General features: G+C 40.5%; 1 protein-coding gene across 4 annotated transcripts in view; it reads right to left on the reverse strand.

Moving 5' to 3' along the window:
* Positions 1-1,424: 1,424 nt before the first annotated feature.
* DNAAF9 (dynein axonemal assembly factor 9) overlaps positions 1,425-12,914 on the reverse strand; it is a 65,486-nt gene continuing 53,996 nt past the window's right edge. For all 4 annotated transcript variants that reach the window (XM_420883.8, XM_046941162.1, XM_046941163.1 and 1 more), the window contains 8 exons: positions 12,126-12,261; positions 11,693-11,779; positions 10,329-10,435; positions 9,563-9,637; positions 9,221-9,423; positions 7,964-8,029; positions 7,254-7,347; positions 1,425-5,510 (listed from right to left, as the gene is read on the reverse strand). In XM_420883.8, coding sequence (XP_420883.5) covers positions 5,398-5,510; positions 7,254-7,347; positions 7,964-8,029; positions 9,221-9,423; positions 9,563-9,637; positions 10,329-10,435; positions 11,693-11,779; positions 12,126-12,261 — 881 coding nt within the window. In that variant the 3' untranslated portion in view covers positions 1,425-5,397. The remainder of the gene's footprint in view (positions 5,511-7,253; positions 7,348-7,963; positions 8,030-9,220; positions 9,424-9,562; positions 9,638-10,328; positions 10,436-11,692; positions 11,780-12,125; positions 12,262-12,914) is intronic.

Below are 12,914 nucleotides of genomic sequence, written 5' to 3' on the forward strand. Positions count from 1 at the left end.
ATTTCGCCTGCACGTCCCTCGTGTCAGCACTGAAACACGGGTCTGAGAGACACCATGGACAAACAGCTTTGTTGGCCAGATCTGGAAGGAGCAGAAGCCCGGAGCTTAAAGCTCAGCTTCTGGCACCCATACTGTTAGGCAGCACAAGCTTTGGCTTGGCTGTGACTGCAGATGCCATCAGATGGGATGATGCAACTGAAAAGGAACTTTGCAGGACACACCTGGGGCATTCAAGGGGTATTCTTGGGCCTTTGGTAAATATTCAGAAAACTGATGGCAAAAGGAACAGAATCAAACTTGCTCCCCATGAGAACTGCTGGCTCATCACAACTCAAAGCATGTTAGTTATGGCCACCATTATCTGAAAGTTTCCAGCTGAGTACTCTTGGGGTAAGGAAAAACTGTTTTCCCCAAACTTTTGCTCATGGAGAAATAATTCCATAGGATGGAGCATCCCAGGACTGCCACCTCTATTATAAACCTAGTAAGATGATTATTTTTACACTTTAATAACCAATCACAAACTGATTTCAGGTTAAATCTTAGTTCCACTTGAGAAGTGTCATAAGAATAATGGCATGGGGAGACACCAATAAACCCCTAAGTTGAGGCTGTAGATTCCCCTACTCAAGTATCTAAGGCATGGTGGAAACCCTCCTTGTTACTTGGTCAGCACTAAGAAAATAGAATCATAGCATGGCTTGGCTTGGAAGGGACCCCAAGGATCATCCAGCTCCAAAGGCAGGGCCACCAACCTCCAAAACTGGTTCTAGACCAAGATCTAGCCCAAGGGCTTGACTTAAGAACATGTGCCCCCATTCATTAAGAACAAGGCCACAACGCTCCTGGGAAAGCTAACGTGAATGATTTTGTGCAGTTTGTGCAGAAAAAGGCAGGTAATTTGTCCCCATTCATTACAGAGGAGTTGGACCAGATGACCTTTAAGGATCCCTTCTAACTCAAATGATTCTATGATTCTATGACTGCCCTCTCAATGGCAGCTTGATTTTAGATCAACAGAAGCCAAGGGTGCAGTTTCAAGATCAGTTCTGAATGCAAGGAGCAGGATTTAGCTCCTGCATTTGGGTATGTGCAACTATCAACTTACGGTTAAGCAGAGTTGGTTGAAGGACTGAGACAGCAAGCGTGAAGCCAATTAACATCCCTCCTCCTCCAACTCTCCTTCATTTTTTACCCCATTAGAAGCCCATGTAAGAAGGTCTAAAAGAGCCGCTTAAAACAAAACAAAACAATTTTGTTAAATCTTCAGATTTTTGTTGAATATGAACCAGTCACCTTTCCAACCTTCTACATTCCTCTCAACTCCACCAGCTTAGAAAAGTAATACATTTTCAAAGGAAACTTCAACCATCAGAAATCCAAGCTGAGGAAACAGAGTGTAATTGAAGGAGCCAACCAGCCAGCAGATGGATACTGTTTATTGGTTCTTTCCATCACATCTGAGTTACAGGTGTAAAAGTCACACAAACTGCAGGTATAAACACGTAAAACAATACAAAAATAAATGGAAAGCTAATTTCATATTTACCAAATCAAGTTGTGTAATAAATACGATAGGCAAAAAAAAAAAAAGAAAGCTTCACTCACACCATTCAGTTTAACTGAAGTTACAGTAGTGTTTGAAAATACAAGTTTTTAACTTAACGTTGCAAATATTAAAGCATTGAGAACTAGTATAAAAGTGAATTTTGGCACGTTGTAAAGTGAGAAGTGTTACATCAGCGCCGGACTCGTGTAAAAAACGAAGCAATTTCTCACTAGCTTTCTGAGGTACGTTTTAAAACAATCTAAAATTAGATCAGCAATGTAGTTCTAACGACTCACAGTTCACAATTCACTATACTAGTTGCAATTTTTCCCTTTTAAGAATACCAACGTATTCCAGAGCTTAAATCTGTGCAAATTCTGAAGAATTTTAATTAAAAAACAATAATTAAAAAAAAAAAAGCAACTTAGTAGGGAACTTCTACATGCAACTTAAGTCCTCCCTGCAATCAGCCTCGTGAATTGCAAGGCATAACATCAGGCTGATGCCAAACTGCATGGCTGCATATCAAACACTCTGCCCACGTTGCAGACGTTCCTCTCCTAAGTTGGTCACATTTTTTTCTCCCTATAACTTCAGTAACTTCTGATCACACTCATTCTCCGTGAAGGGGAAGAAAAACAAACAACATCACCACCACGAGCTGCTAACATGAAGGTCAGCAAAGCATGTAAACCCCTTGAGGACTCTCAGCATTTCTTTCCCATCTCAGAAATGCCTGGACACAAAGTTACTGTTACCATATTGGGGTTTTTTTTCCACCCCCAAATACAGTAAAAGATAACGGAACAGCGTAATGGCACTTTTTCTGTATCCAAACATTTGTGGTTTAGAAACGGTGCTTCTCGTATTTTAGTTCAGTTTTACAGTAGCAAAAAAGTTTTCAAAACTAGATCCTTAGGAGTAACCCCATCCTTACCCCAACTCCAAAAGAGTGAGGAAACCACATTTCCAGCTTATAAACATCTCTGATCAGAGTACAAAAGTTACGCTTTTCTAAAAAACAAAACAAGAAAGAAAAGTGCTGCTGACTGTTACAAATAACCCCAAATAATCAGCAACTGCTAGCAGCAGCATCAGGCGTTTACACCTTTGAGTCCTCAAAGAGCTTCCTTTTTAAACAGTATTTGTGCTAATATTCTTCACTAGGTTAATTTTAAGTCCTTTCACCAAAACTGTTTTTCCTTTAAAAAAAAACACAAAGGGGTTGCAAGCAATGCAACCCATGATGTCCATTTATTTTATGCTTTGGGCATAAATGGCATCGTCTGCAAGGCACTGCTCTGTTTCAAGGATACCTCTGTCACAGTTTCACTGTTTGGGTAATTTTTCAGTTTTGAAGTCACAGTTAAAAGCTAAAAGAAAAAGAAAAATTGAGGTAATCAAATCATTTCAATACCAAAATCTCATCGTTGAAATAGTACCAGTATGGTGAAAGGTCTTCCTAATACACAGCTATCCTCACATAGCATGCAGTACGGTATATCTGTATACTAGGCCTTTGTTCTGAGCTCTTCTGAGCTGGTTTTTGAAGAACACCTCAATGTGCACACGTTGCACACGTGTTTCATCTCAGTTCATGGGGCACTGCGTTTGTGATGGGGAGCTCCAGGCCCATCAGCCCCACAAACACACATGTTCAAGCGCTGCACAAACTGGGGCTCTTAAAAAGAGTTCAGCAGAGCAAAGCAAGCTACAGCATCTTCATCTATGGTTCAATCAATTGCACTTAAACCTACACGGTTACTGACTTACAGCTGTTCAGCCACCGCTGTCTCTTCTGACGTCGCGTCGTCATTGCGCTATCCTAGATATATGGCTTTGCAGATTAGATAACTGGTACTGAAAAGGAGCACGCGGGGTTTACGCTAAGTTGGCTGGCAAAGAATCCTACCTTACGGATTTTCCTAATGCCCCTTTTATTGCAGTTTTAGCCCCAGAATTCTGTTCCCTCATAACCCTGGTCTGATACATCGCTTTGTGCTGCCAACTGCACTTAGTCTGTAAACACCTGCTGGCCCCCTACACCCACTGCTAGCTACATTTCTCTACCAGGCACTACAGTATATTAAGACTAAATCATAGCCATGCATAGATAAACTCACGAGCCTTATCACGATGCTCTATACCTGTAATGGGGTTACCCAGAAAGCCTACATACGCAACTATAGCTGGCTTTTACCGGCCTTAACAGGATACAAGTCGTTTATAAAGCCTCGTGGTGTGCAAAGAAAAAGAATTCTTACGTTCAGACGACTTCTTAAATCTAGGAGGAAAGCTAGAACGAAACCTTACCAACATCTATATCCCAGTCTGCAGCACCTGGAATTCCACACCTGCACCATGGGACCACCACGGGGCAGGCATGGAGCCAGCTAGTAGCAACTCACACTGAAACCTCACCTATGAAATGTTTCAGGTTCTGATAGGCTTCTTGAAGTTTTGGCCATGTCAGATTCCAAAGGTAAAAAATACATTTCTTAAGCATGGGGCCATACGCAGTCATAGGTTTTAATGGCGAGAGATACATCTCATTTTTCTGCCATGGAAAGAGGCTGGGTTATGTGTAGGTATTTCATATAAGAAATCATTCAATTTCTTACCGTATTATATACATCTGACCAAACTCAGAACTATTTCTAAGGCTGTGAAATACAAAAAAAAAAATCAAATCCTTGGACTGTTCTCACTTGACTAAATGCTGACCGTACAGCAAGCTACGATGTTGAAGCTTATTGAATAAGCAGATTAACGATGTTCAAGTAGCTGCTAGGGTACCACATACTGATATTCCTTCAGTCAGTGAGCTACGAGGCCTCGCTTCAAGTTGTACCAAATTAAGTTAAAAGGACATGCTACCCAGCTTCCCATTACAATACCCTTTGGTAACTGTAAAGGTCTGGGTGCATCAGTTCAGTGTTACGGTACAAAGCTTCCCAAATTCTTTCCTACTTCAAGTATGTCCTTTGATATTTTTTACCTTTGGAAACAAGAAGAGCAATTCTTTAGCTAAAGAATCCTGGCTTTTCATGCTCTCCTCCTTTGCTTGCTCTGCTTAGTCTTTACTACTCAAGTAGGAATCATTTAAGCAACAGCAAGTTGTACATTCTAGAAAACACGACATCAATTGCTAGAACAGCACTGGAAAGGAAGAGGTATCTCCACCTGTCTCTCCTTTCACCTTGAAGCGCATAAACACCTTTTCTTTAAATAGTCAAAATTTTGACTGCAGATTCAGACCATGCAGAGGGTTTTGTAAGACACATTGTCCCCTTTGGAAGCAGAGCAGAGGTTTGCGTGTTCCCCCATTTCTCGCTTTAGGAACACCCTTACAGCAGCAGGATTGGGTACTCTTCAGAGCTTTTGAAACGTTCCCCCATTTCTCGCTTTGGGAACATCCCCCAATCCCACATACTGAAGTATACCACTGCTCTTCAGTGCTCATGGGCAATATGGTTCAAGGGACATCCAAGAGATTATAAAGCAGTTCGATTCTCTGCACGTTGGACCAATTCCATACTTACATTCTGACCTGCTAGGAAATACAGCTTTCCTTTTTTTCTTCTTTTCAAGACATTTCCACTACTAGCCAGAGATTCCAGGGGATGCTTTTTTACAGTCTGGAATTAAGGTGAAGTGGAAGCAAACCTGACAGTACAAACAGCTAAGCAGTTACCACAGTAAAAATGCCAACCTTACAGGAATGATCTTAGTTTCAAAAGGAGTGCAGAAAACTTATATTTCACTTAATTTTCTAGTTAACCAGCAAGGACAACAGCATTTTTGGTTACTGACAAGAAGTGGTCTAGAAGTCAATGGAATACACATGCTTAGGTCTTCTGCTCAAACAGATCATGATACTCTTGCTCTTCTAGCTCTCTGTTGTACTTCTCTATTTCCCTGTTGGCTTCTTCCAAATAATCATTCATGAATTGGTCCATCACTGATTTTGAAAAGCTAAGGAAAATAAAAACATTTGTGCAAACAGGGTTGGTTACAAAAGAACAAACAGGTTGGAAGGATCTGCCAGTTTAGGGACACCGACTGAAAAATAAATTAAATGCAATACTTTCCAGCAGCCGTACAGTCAGATCCAACCACAGCTACTCTTCATTACTGGGGAATAAAGGAGCTTCCCATGAGAAAGAAAACATGACAGCAGAACTACAACAGGTTTGCAAGTGTTGACAGCTACTTTAAGTAGGTGAAAGTCAATAAAATCAGCCCAACACAGACCTGCCAGAAGTGCCTGCACAAACATCATCTCCTTCCCAACACCAGGATCCTGGTGGTGTACTGACTGAGTGAAGAGTGGAGCTGAAGTTCACTGTTACTTCATTTTCTGCCAGTGTTACATAGCTAGAAGCTTACCCAGCAGCCAAAAGTCTGCTGATATAAAGATGTAACCTTGTCCCCTAGGAACATGAACATATCTGCTCCTATCCCAGACATGTTTTTGCAAGGTTTACCTAAGTTGAAGTGAGAAGTCAATTGGGAATATAAGACCAATGTAAGACTGAAATTTCAGTGATAAAACAAAGGCAAAAAACAATAGAGATGCAGAGAAACAAGAATAGAAATACACTGGAAGATGAGTATTACTATGGAGTTTCTTGCCAGAGACAAGAATACAGTCAGGTTTAAACAAACAAACAAAATAATAAAATCAATATGGTTCTGAAAAGAAAACCAGAGGACTCTGCTTTGGCTCTAGCTCTTTTTGTAACTGATATTAAACAATACCAGTAAGGACAGAGCATTTGCAAACAAACATCTATCACAATTAGATAAGTACACCATACTGCTTGCTAAGCTGAAGTACTTTTAAAATAAGATTTTACTGCTTAAGTGAGTTTAAAAAGTGAAAAAAAAATGCATCTCTGCACATTGGTCATATTTCTGCTTTGCATCCAGAGAAGGCTCCGGGGAGACCTCGCTGTGGCCTTCCAGTACTTAAAGGTAGCATATACACAGGAGGGGGAAAGGCTGTTTACAAGGGGGAATGGTTTTAAACTGAGATAGGGGAGGTTTAGGTTAGATATCAGGAGGAATTTTTTCACACGAGGGTGGTGAAGCACTGGAACAGGTTGCCCAAGGAGGTTGTGGATGTCCCATCCCTGCAGGCATTCAAGGCCAGGCTGGATGTGGCTCTGGGCAGCCTGGTCTGGTGGTTGGCGACCCTGCACACAGCAGGGGGTTGAAATTGGATGATCATTGTGGTCCTTTTCAACCCAGGCCATTCTATAGTTCTATGATTTGAACTTCAGCTTCACCACAAAGACACAGGCAACAGCAAGAATGATACCACAGCAAAACAAACCAACCTGATCACTTTTACTTCAGTTCATTATATCCATTTGGAAACGTTATCAGTCGTAACCAAGAATTAAACACCACTGCACAACTAACTGGTTTGAGAAACATTCCTTTGACAAGCTGGTGTCCACAAATGATCCATTGCACATGATCACATGTAGCACTTTAGGGGATTGTTTTGTTGGTTCTACTTTGCCTCCCAGATCACAGCTCCAAAAAAGTGTTTTAATAGGAAGCTCTAAATGGCAAGTACCTGTAAACAGACTGGCTCTCCAGAGCATCATCTGCTTTGGCAGCCTACAAGTCGGATCTGCACAGCCTGCAGCCTTCCTACCTAATCCTTCACCAAAAAATGCATTTTAAAGGATACATGGATGGTAATCCATTTTGTCACCAAAAAAGTTCACAAATTGAGTCCCATTGTAAAAATAACCAGCTGGAAGTGGATCCAAGTGGCGTTTCACCTAAATTAAGAAAGAATATACCACATATTAAGCACTTTTATGTGAAAATTGATTAGATACAGACCTAATAAGCTTAAAACAGAGAGGAAAAATTCCCCTTTTTTAGCAGCCAGGCAAGAAGTTACAGCACCTGGATATAAAGGAGCACTCTGAAAAGACAGCATGACAAATGATATTTACACAGACTAAGGGAATTCGGTACAGCAACACTTATCACAGCCATGCCAAACTTTTTGTACTCCAACTCCAGAGATGGCACTTACATCCCAAAGTTAGTTGATAAGGGCAGGATAAGCCATTTGGGATCCTAATTTGGAAGTGATAATCTGCACAATACAGCACAGGAAGAAAAGATGGGTAAAGCAGACCATTACATCCCACACTCTCCCCCACTTTCCAGGGCTTACTGAGATAAATGCCTCCACAACACCGAGATTTATATCTCAAATCCCTCCTGGACAGCCTCATCTATGTTTTGAGTATATAAAGAGACAGTAAATGCTATAATTTAGTGTTCAGCACACTTGTTACGGCAGACATGGGAGGTGCTCTATCGTATAAATGGATACTTGAGAAAATCATCCAGAAGGATTTGCTATTAATTGCTTCTACTTACATGAATGTTTTTTATTTCCTGAAGGGTTAGCATTCCTCTGGTTTTCAGGGCTTTCCTCTGAGGTTTCTGTATAAAGAATTAGACCTCAGTTATATACCTTCTGTACGACAACGTGACTTTACAGTTCACTCACATTAGCAAAACAAACAGCAAAGTACTTCCTTGAAAATGCAGATAAACCAATTCACGCTTGAGATATGCAATTCATCTCAAGTTCCAAGCTTTTAGAAGACTGAAATAGTATTTTAGAGAGTGCTCTCTTACATGAAAAAAAAAGTATCTGTCTCCGTATATTACCAGTGTGATATATGCAGAGTGTGAGATACCATTAAAGAAAACGTATACTTCCTTGAAGTAACCTGCAGGAACCTTATTTCCCTTCCCACACAATGTTCTTGAGATACTATGCAAATCCTAACCCATTAAAAAAAGTAATTATGAGCATCTTTAATTAAGACGTTCCAAAATGGCATCATAAAAGGGCAGAGCTGGAACTACAGATTCAGGATCCAGCTGAAGTACTAAAATACACAATTTGTATGGTTCAACAGTTTCTGTTCAGGTGTATTTCCGAACCAAAGCTTTCAGACTCATTTCCCAAGACCTTCACCTTCAGTCTGACAAAACTGCTGGTATTACTTGGCTGGGTAGGAAAAAACTACTCATCTCAGACTCCTGGTCAGGCTGTGCCAGTGTCTGAGAAATCAGAAAGACACCACTGCTGCAAATGTGCCTTCTTATGTGCATACTCCCTGCCTGTGTTGTATACGTACACTAACCATGCAGGAACACATGCAATCTTGTATAGCTGTACACTTGACAAATATAGTAAGAACAAATGAAAGAGCTAGACCCTCTGTTTCAGTGTGTTACTTTCAAGGAGATTTAATTTAGGGAATCAAAACATGTTTTCAGCATAGTTCAGCTACTCCACGATTTATTTCATACTACATTTTAGCTTTGGGCAATCACATCTCAGCTTAATCATCTCGTGTTTATTCTGGACATACTCCATTTACTCAAGTGTTCAAAAGCAGATCAACCCATGAATATGCTATAGCAGTTATTAAAACAACACGCACTTGCAAACTGTTAGTCCTCTGTTTGAAATACAATTTGCACTCTGGAATGCTAATACCTTGGCAGAAGAGAAAGGAGATTAACAAAAAGGTTTCATCAAGGCACTCGGATTTCACCTGTCATTGTTTAGAAATACCAAACAGATCATGCTGAACAGAAGTAAACATGCCCACGAACCTGTTTTGCAGTTTCTCTGAGCCAGTCTTTTATATCCTCTTCCTTAAGGGAGCAGCCAATGAACACAAGGAAGTACTCCTGTTGACCGCTGCAATCTCTGCTATCATTTCTTGAATCAGGAGGAGTTGGCCCCTCCTGAACAGGCACAAGGCTTAGCGAGTTGGAGGATGTGTTGTGACAAACCTCAATCACTTTGTCAGAATCTAACGAGGAGAAGACAGAAGAAAAAGGTGCCTCGATAACTTGCTCGTCTAATTTAACGCCAACACATTGGTGTGTTTCCAAATACAACCACACGCAATGCAATCTTAAGACACTGCAGAAGTAATATCTTGCTCTTACCTGAAAACTTAACTTTGCCCATGATGTGATATATGTTTCCAGAAAAGGGACTCGGCTTGAGCAGTGACTTAATTGCTGTTAGAAATGGAGGACAAAGACGTTATCTCACTGCACTTCTCCTTGGTGCAGCTTCTCATCAGTCCTATGCTACAGGTCTCTAATCCACATCCTAATGCTTCAGGGGGAAAAGCTGCAGTGTCCCCCAGAGCTCCCACTACAGAACATTTCTACACGTTCAACTCTCCTCTATGGGGTAGGTGGGAAATAATGTGTTCAGCACAGTGAACGCTTACAGTGCGTGTGGAAAGTAAAGTGGTGCTCCTTAACACTGTTTTGCTATGGAAAGAAGGAAGGGCATGGTTATACATCTGGTCTAGGAGCCTAACATGCAGCTGAGCCTATTTTCTAGTAACTACAAGTAATTGTTGGGCACAAATAGTAGAAATTGATCCTCTCTTTCTCTTACAAACTGCATTTTCATACTAATAAATGAATGTGAATTTAAAGTAAAAAGCAAAACACATGAAGATAACTGTCTCAGCCTTTAGAAATTACATCTTTATCTGAACAAAATCATGGGCCAGTTTTCCAGGGCAGATGCTAAAGGTCATTCACTGTACCTTCAAGGAAGGAAAGCTGCATATTCAATTAAAAGTTTGTTTCAGCAGTAATTAAAGGACAGTGCTATGTCAGTGTCTTCCTTTCCTTCTATTCCTCAGCCTTTTAAACTTGGATTTAAATCAAGTCGGTCAAAGTTCATTTGTACCTTTACATTTGGTCACAAATCGTGTTTTTTCTAGAGGACGGCTAAACCACACACAGATCTGGACCATTGGAGGAAAGACAGACCCAGCTCCGTATTTACCTTCATACCTTGAGACAAAAGAAACAGATACACCTTCAAGAATGAAAACACACACATTTGTGCTTTTCACCTAGCAGATCTCTTAAAAAGAACGTTCATTATTTCACTACAGGTGTCTTTTCCTCATTGCAAGAAAAACACTAGGCTTTTTTTTCTTAAGAAGAAACCCATGAAAGGCACTGGCACAGGTTGGCCAGAGACGTGGTTGATGCCCCATCCCTGGAGACTTACAAGGCCAGGCTGGATCAGGCCCTGGGCAACTTGATCCAGCTGTGCTGTCCCTGTTCATTGCAGGGGAGTTGGACTGATGGCCGTCAGAGGTCCTTTCCAACTCTAAGGGTTCTATGATTCTATGAAAGGGTAATATTAAGCCTGAGATAGTTCAAAGAGCTTAGGAATCATTTTGATGTTCTTCTGCTGCTAGTTTTTTCCCCTGACACGCTATCTACTTACTACTGTTCTTGCATGCTATCAAATACATTAACTGTTGTCTCCCTCTTCTTTGGGCACCATGCAATTTGGACATACCCAGACTGGTGCCAATTCACTTTAGGAACCTTACTCATTCCAGATTTTGCCTAAGAATTATGAACAAAGAATAGACACGTGTATAAAGGACTGGCAAGGCAAGGTACATAAATCATACTTCCAAAACTATCAACATAACTAGAAAACAGTCAGCCAGGAGTTATAACAGCTGACAAGTTTACATTTCCTGCCAAATAGGTGTAGCACAGATAACTACAACAAGATGTGCAAAGCACCCAAATAATGAAAACTATCACTATGAATTAAAAGCAAAGCTTGATACCACTTATTATTGAGCCCTCGAGCCTTTGCCAAGACTGTCAATAAAGTTGCAGCTTTTTTTTTTTTTTAATGAATTATTGTTCTGCTAATAGCAAGTTCATTCCAGTAAGGCTGAATAGCTGTCAGAATGAAATTACTCTCATCATTATTGGCCTCACCCATCCCAAGCCTTCCCAGCTTATTCCCAGAGGGTTCTTTTCTATTCTTCTTAAAAGCAACAGTAATCCTGCCATTGATGTAAATGATGTCCAGAAAGGATCCTGTTCCCCTTAAAAGGACAGCAGTTGTGCATCTGCTACGAATACTCATCAGCTCTCTTTCAAAAATGATTTACAAAGCTATTTTCTGTTCCAAATGAGTAGTCTTAAAAAGAGTATAAATTAAGTTAGAGGGACTTTTTAATCTTCAAGTTAATTAGAAAAATAGTTTTAATATTTCTCAGTCTAGATACTTGCCAGCCAGGATACATTAAATATCGAGCTCTAATCTTCTGAGGATTTGAGAAACTGCTTTCTGAGAGAATTAATTCAATATCTTCATTCCTACAGAGGGATAAAGATGAACATTTTTAATTTATGACCTCAATAAAACGGACACTATCTGCATTCTGCTTAAATAAAACAGAATGTGTTAGCCACAGTAAATTAGAACATCTCCCCACTGGTGTGACAGTGAGATAAATCACACTCTACAAGCAAAAACATACGTTTCCTAATCTCTATATTTATACAACCATAAATGGAGGGGAAGGTGCCTTTTACATTAGAAGCAATTAAGAGAAATAGGCATCTGTGTAAGTTACTAGAGTAAAACAAGAGAATACAAGCTTCTAAAGGCATGTGTACCATCTGCCAAGAGTGACAAACAGTGCATGGTGATTAACATTACCTTGTTACAACTCCATTTTCTGCCAGGATGAATGAAACAGCAGGATTTGCTGCTCGGATGAGGCTCTGCAGTTGCATAAGGAGCGGATGCCTCTGCTCTGTAGCGTGACTTGTGAATATCACATTACTCACCAGTCCTGTGTAAGGAAATCAGAAGACAGTACACAAGAGTCAGGTGCACAGCAGTGATTAACAAATGATTAAGAGATTTAGCAGCCATTTCTCTCTTATTTTCCCTCTACCTTACCGCACGAAAGTTACTAAGGAAAACAAGCAAACCCACAAGCAAGAAAACATCTATCTCTTGCCTGCCCAAAGAAACCCAGAAGCCCAACCAACTTCACGCTGGAACAGTGAACAACCACCACACACATAATTATTAACTACTTTGCAGCAGCACAGAGGGCAGCCAGCTCAGAAGTCCATTTAACACAACCCGCAGCCATGAGAGGATGGCACCTCCTGAAGGAGAGGATCCTCTCCAGTCACTGCAATGACTCAAAGAAGAGCTGTTATAATCTGTGGGTTCTTGTGTTTCAGTGAAAAAAAAAGTCTTACAAGACAATAACTCTTAAAAAATGAGCCTACCAAACACCAGGGGTTGGCCTCTTCTCCCACTTAACTAGAGATAGGACAATGAAATGCTCAACGATACATAGGATGTATAATTCAACTAATTTCAGTGTTCTAGTCTGTCTAGTTTAGTCTGCCTAATCTAAATCTCTACAATTCTATTGAGGCGGTGTTACACCAGAATGAATTTCAGGCCAGCAAATTTCTCCAGCAAAGA

This window comes from Gallus gallus, chromosome 4 (assembly GCF_016699485.2).
Source record: "Gallus gallus isolate bGalGal1 chromosome 4, bGalGal1.mat.broiler.GRCg7b, whole genome shotgun sequence".
In the NCBI taxonomy this organism is placed as follows: domain Eukaryota; kingdom Metazoa; phylum Chordata; class Aves; order Galliformes; family Phasianidae; genus Gallus; species Gallus gallus.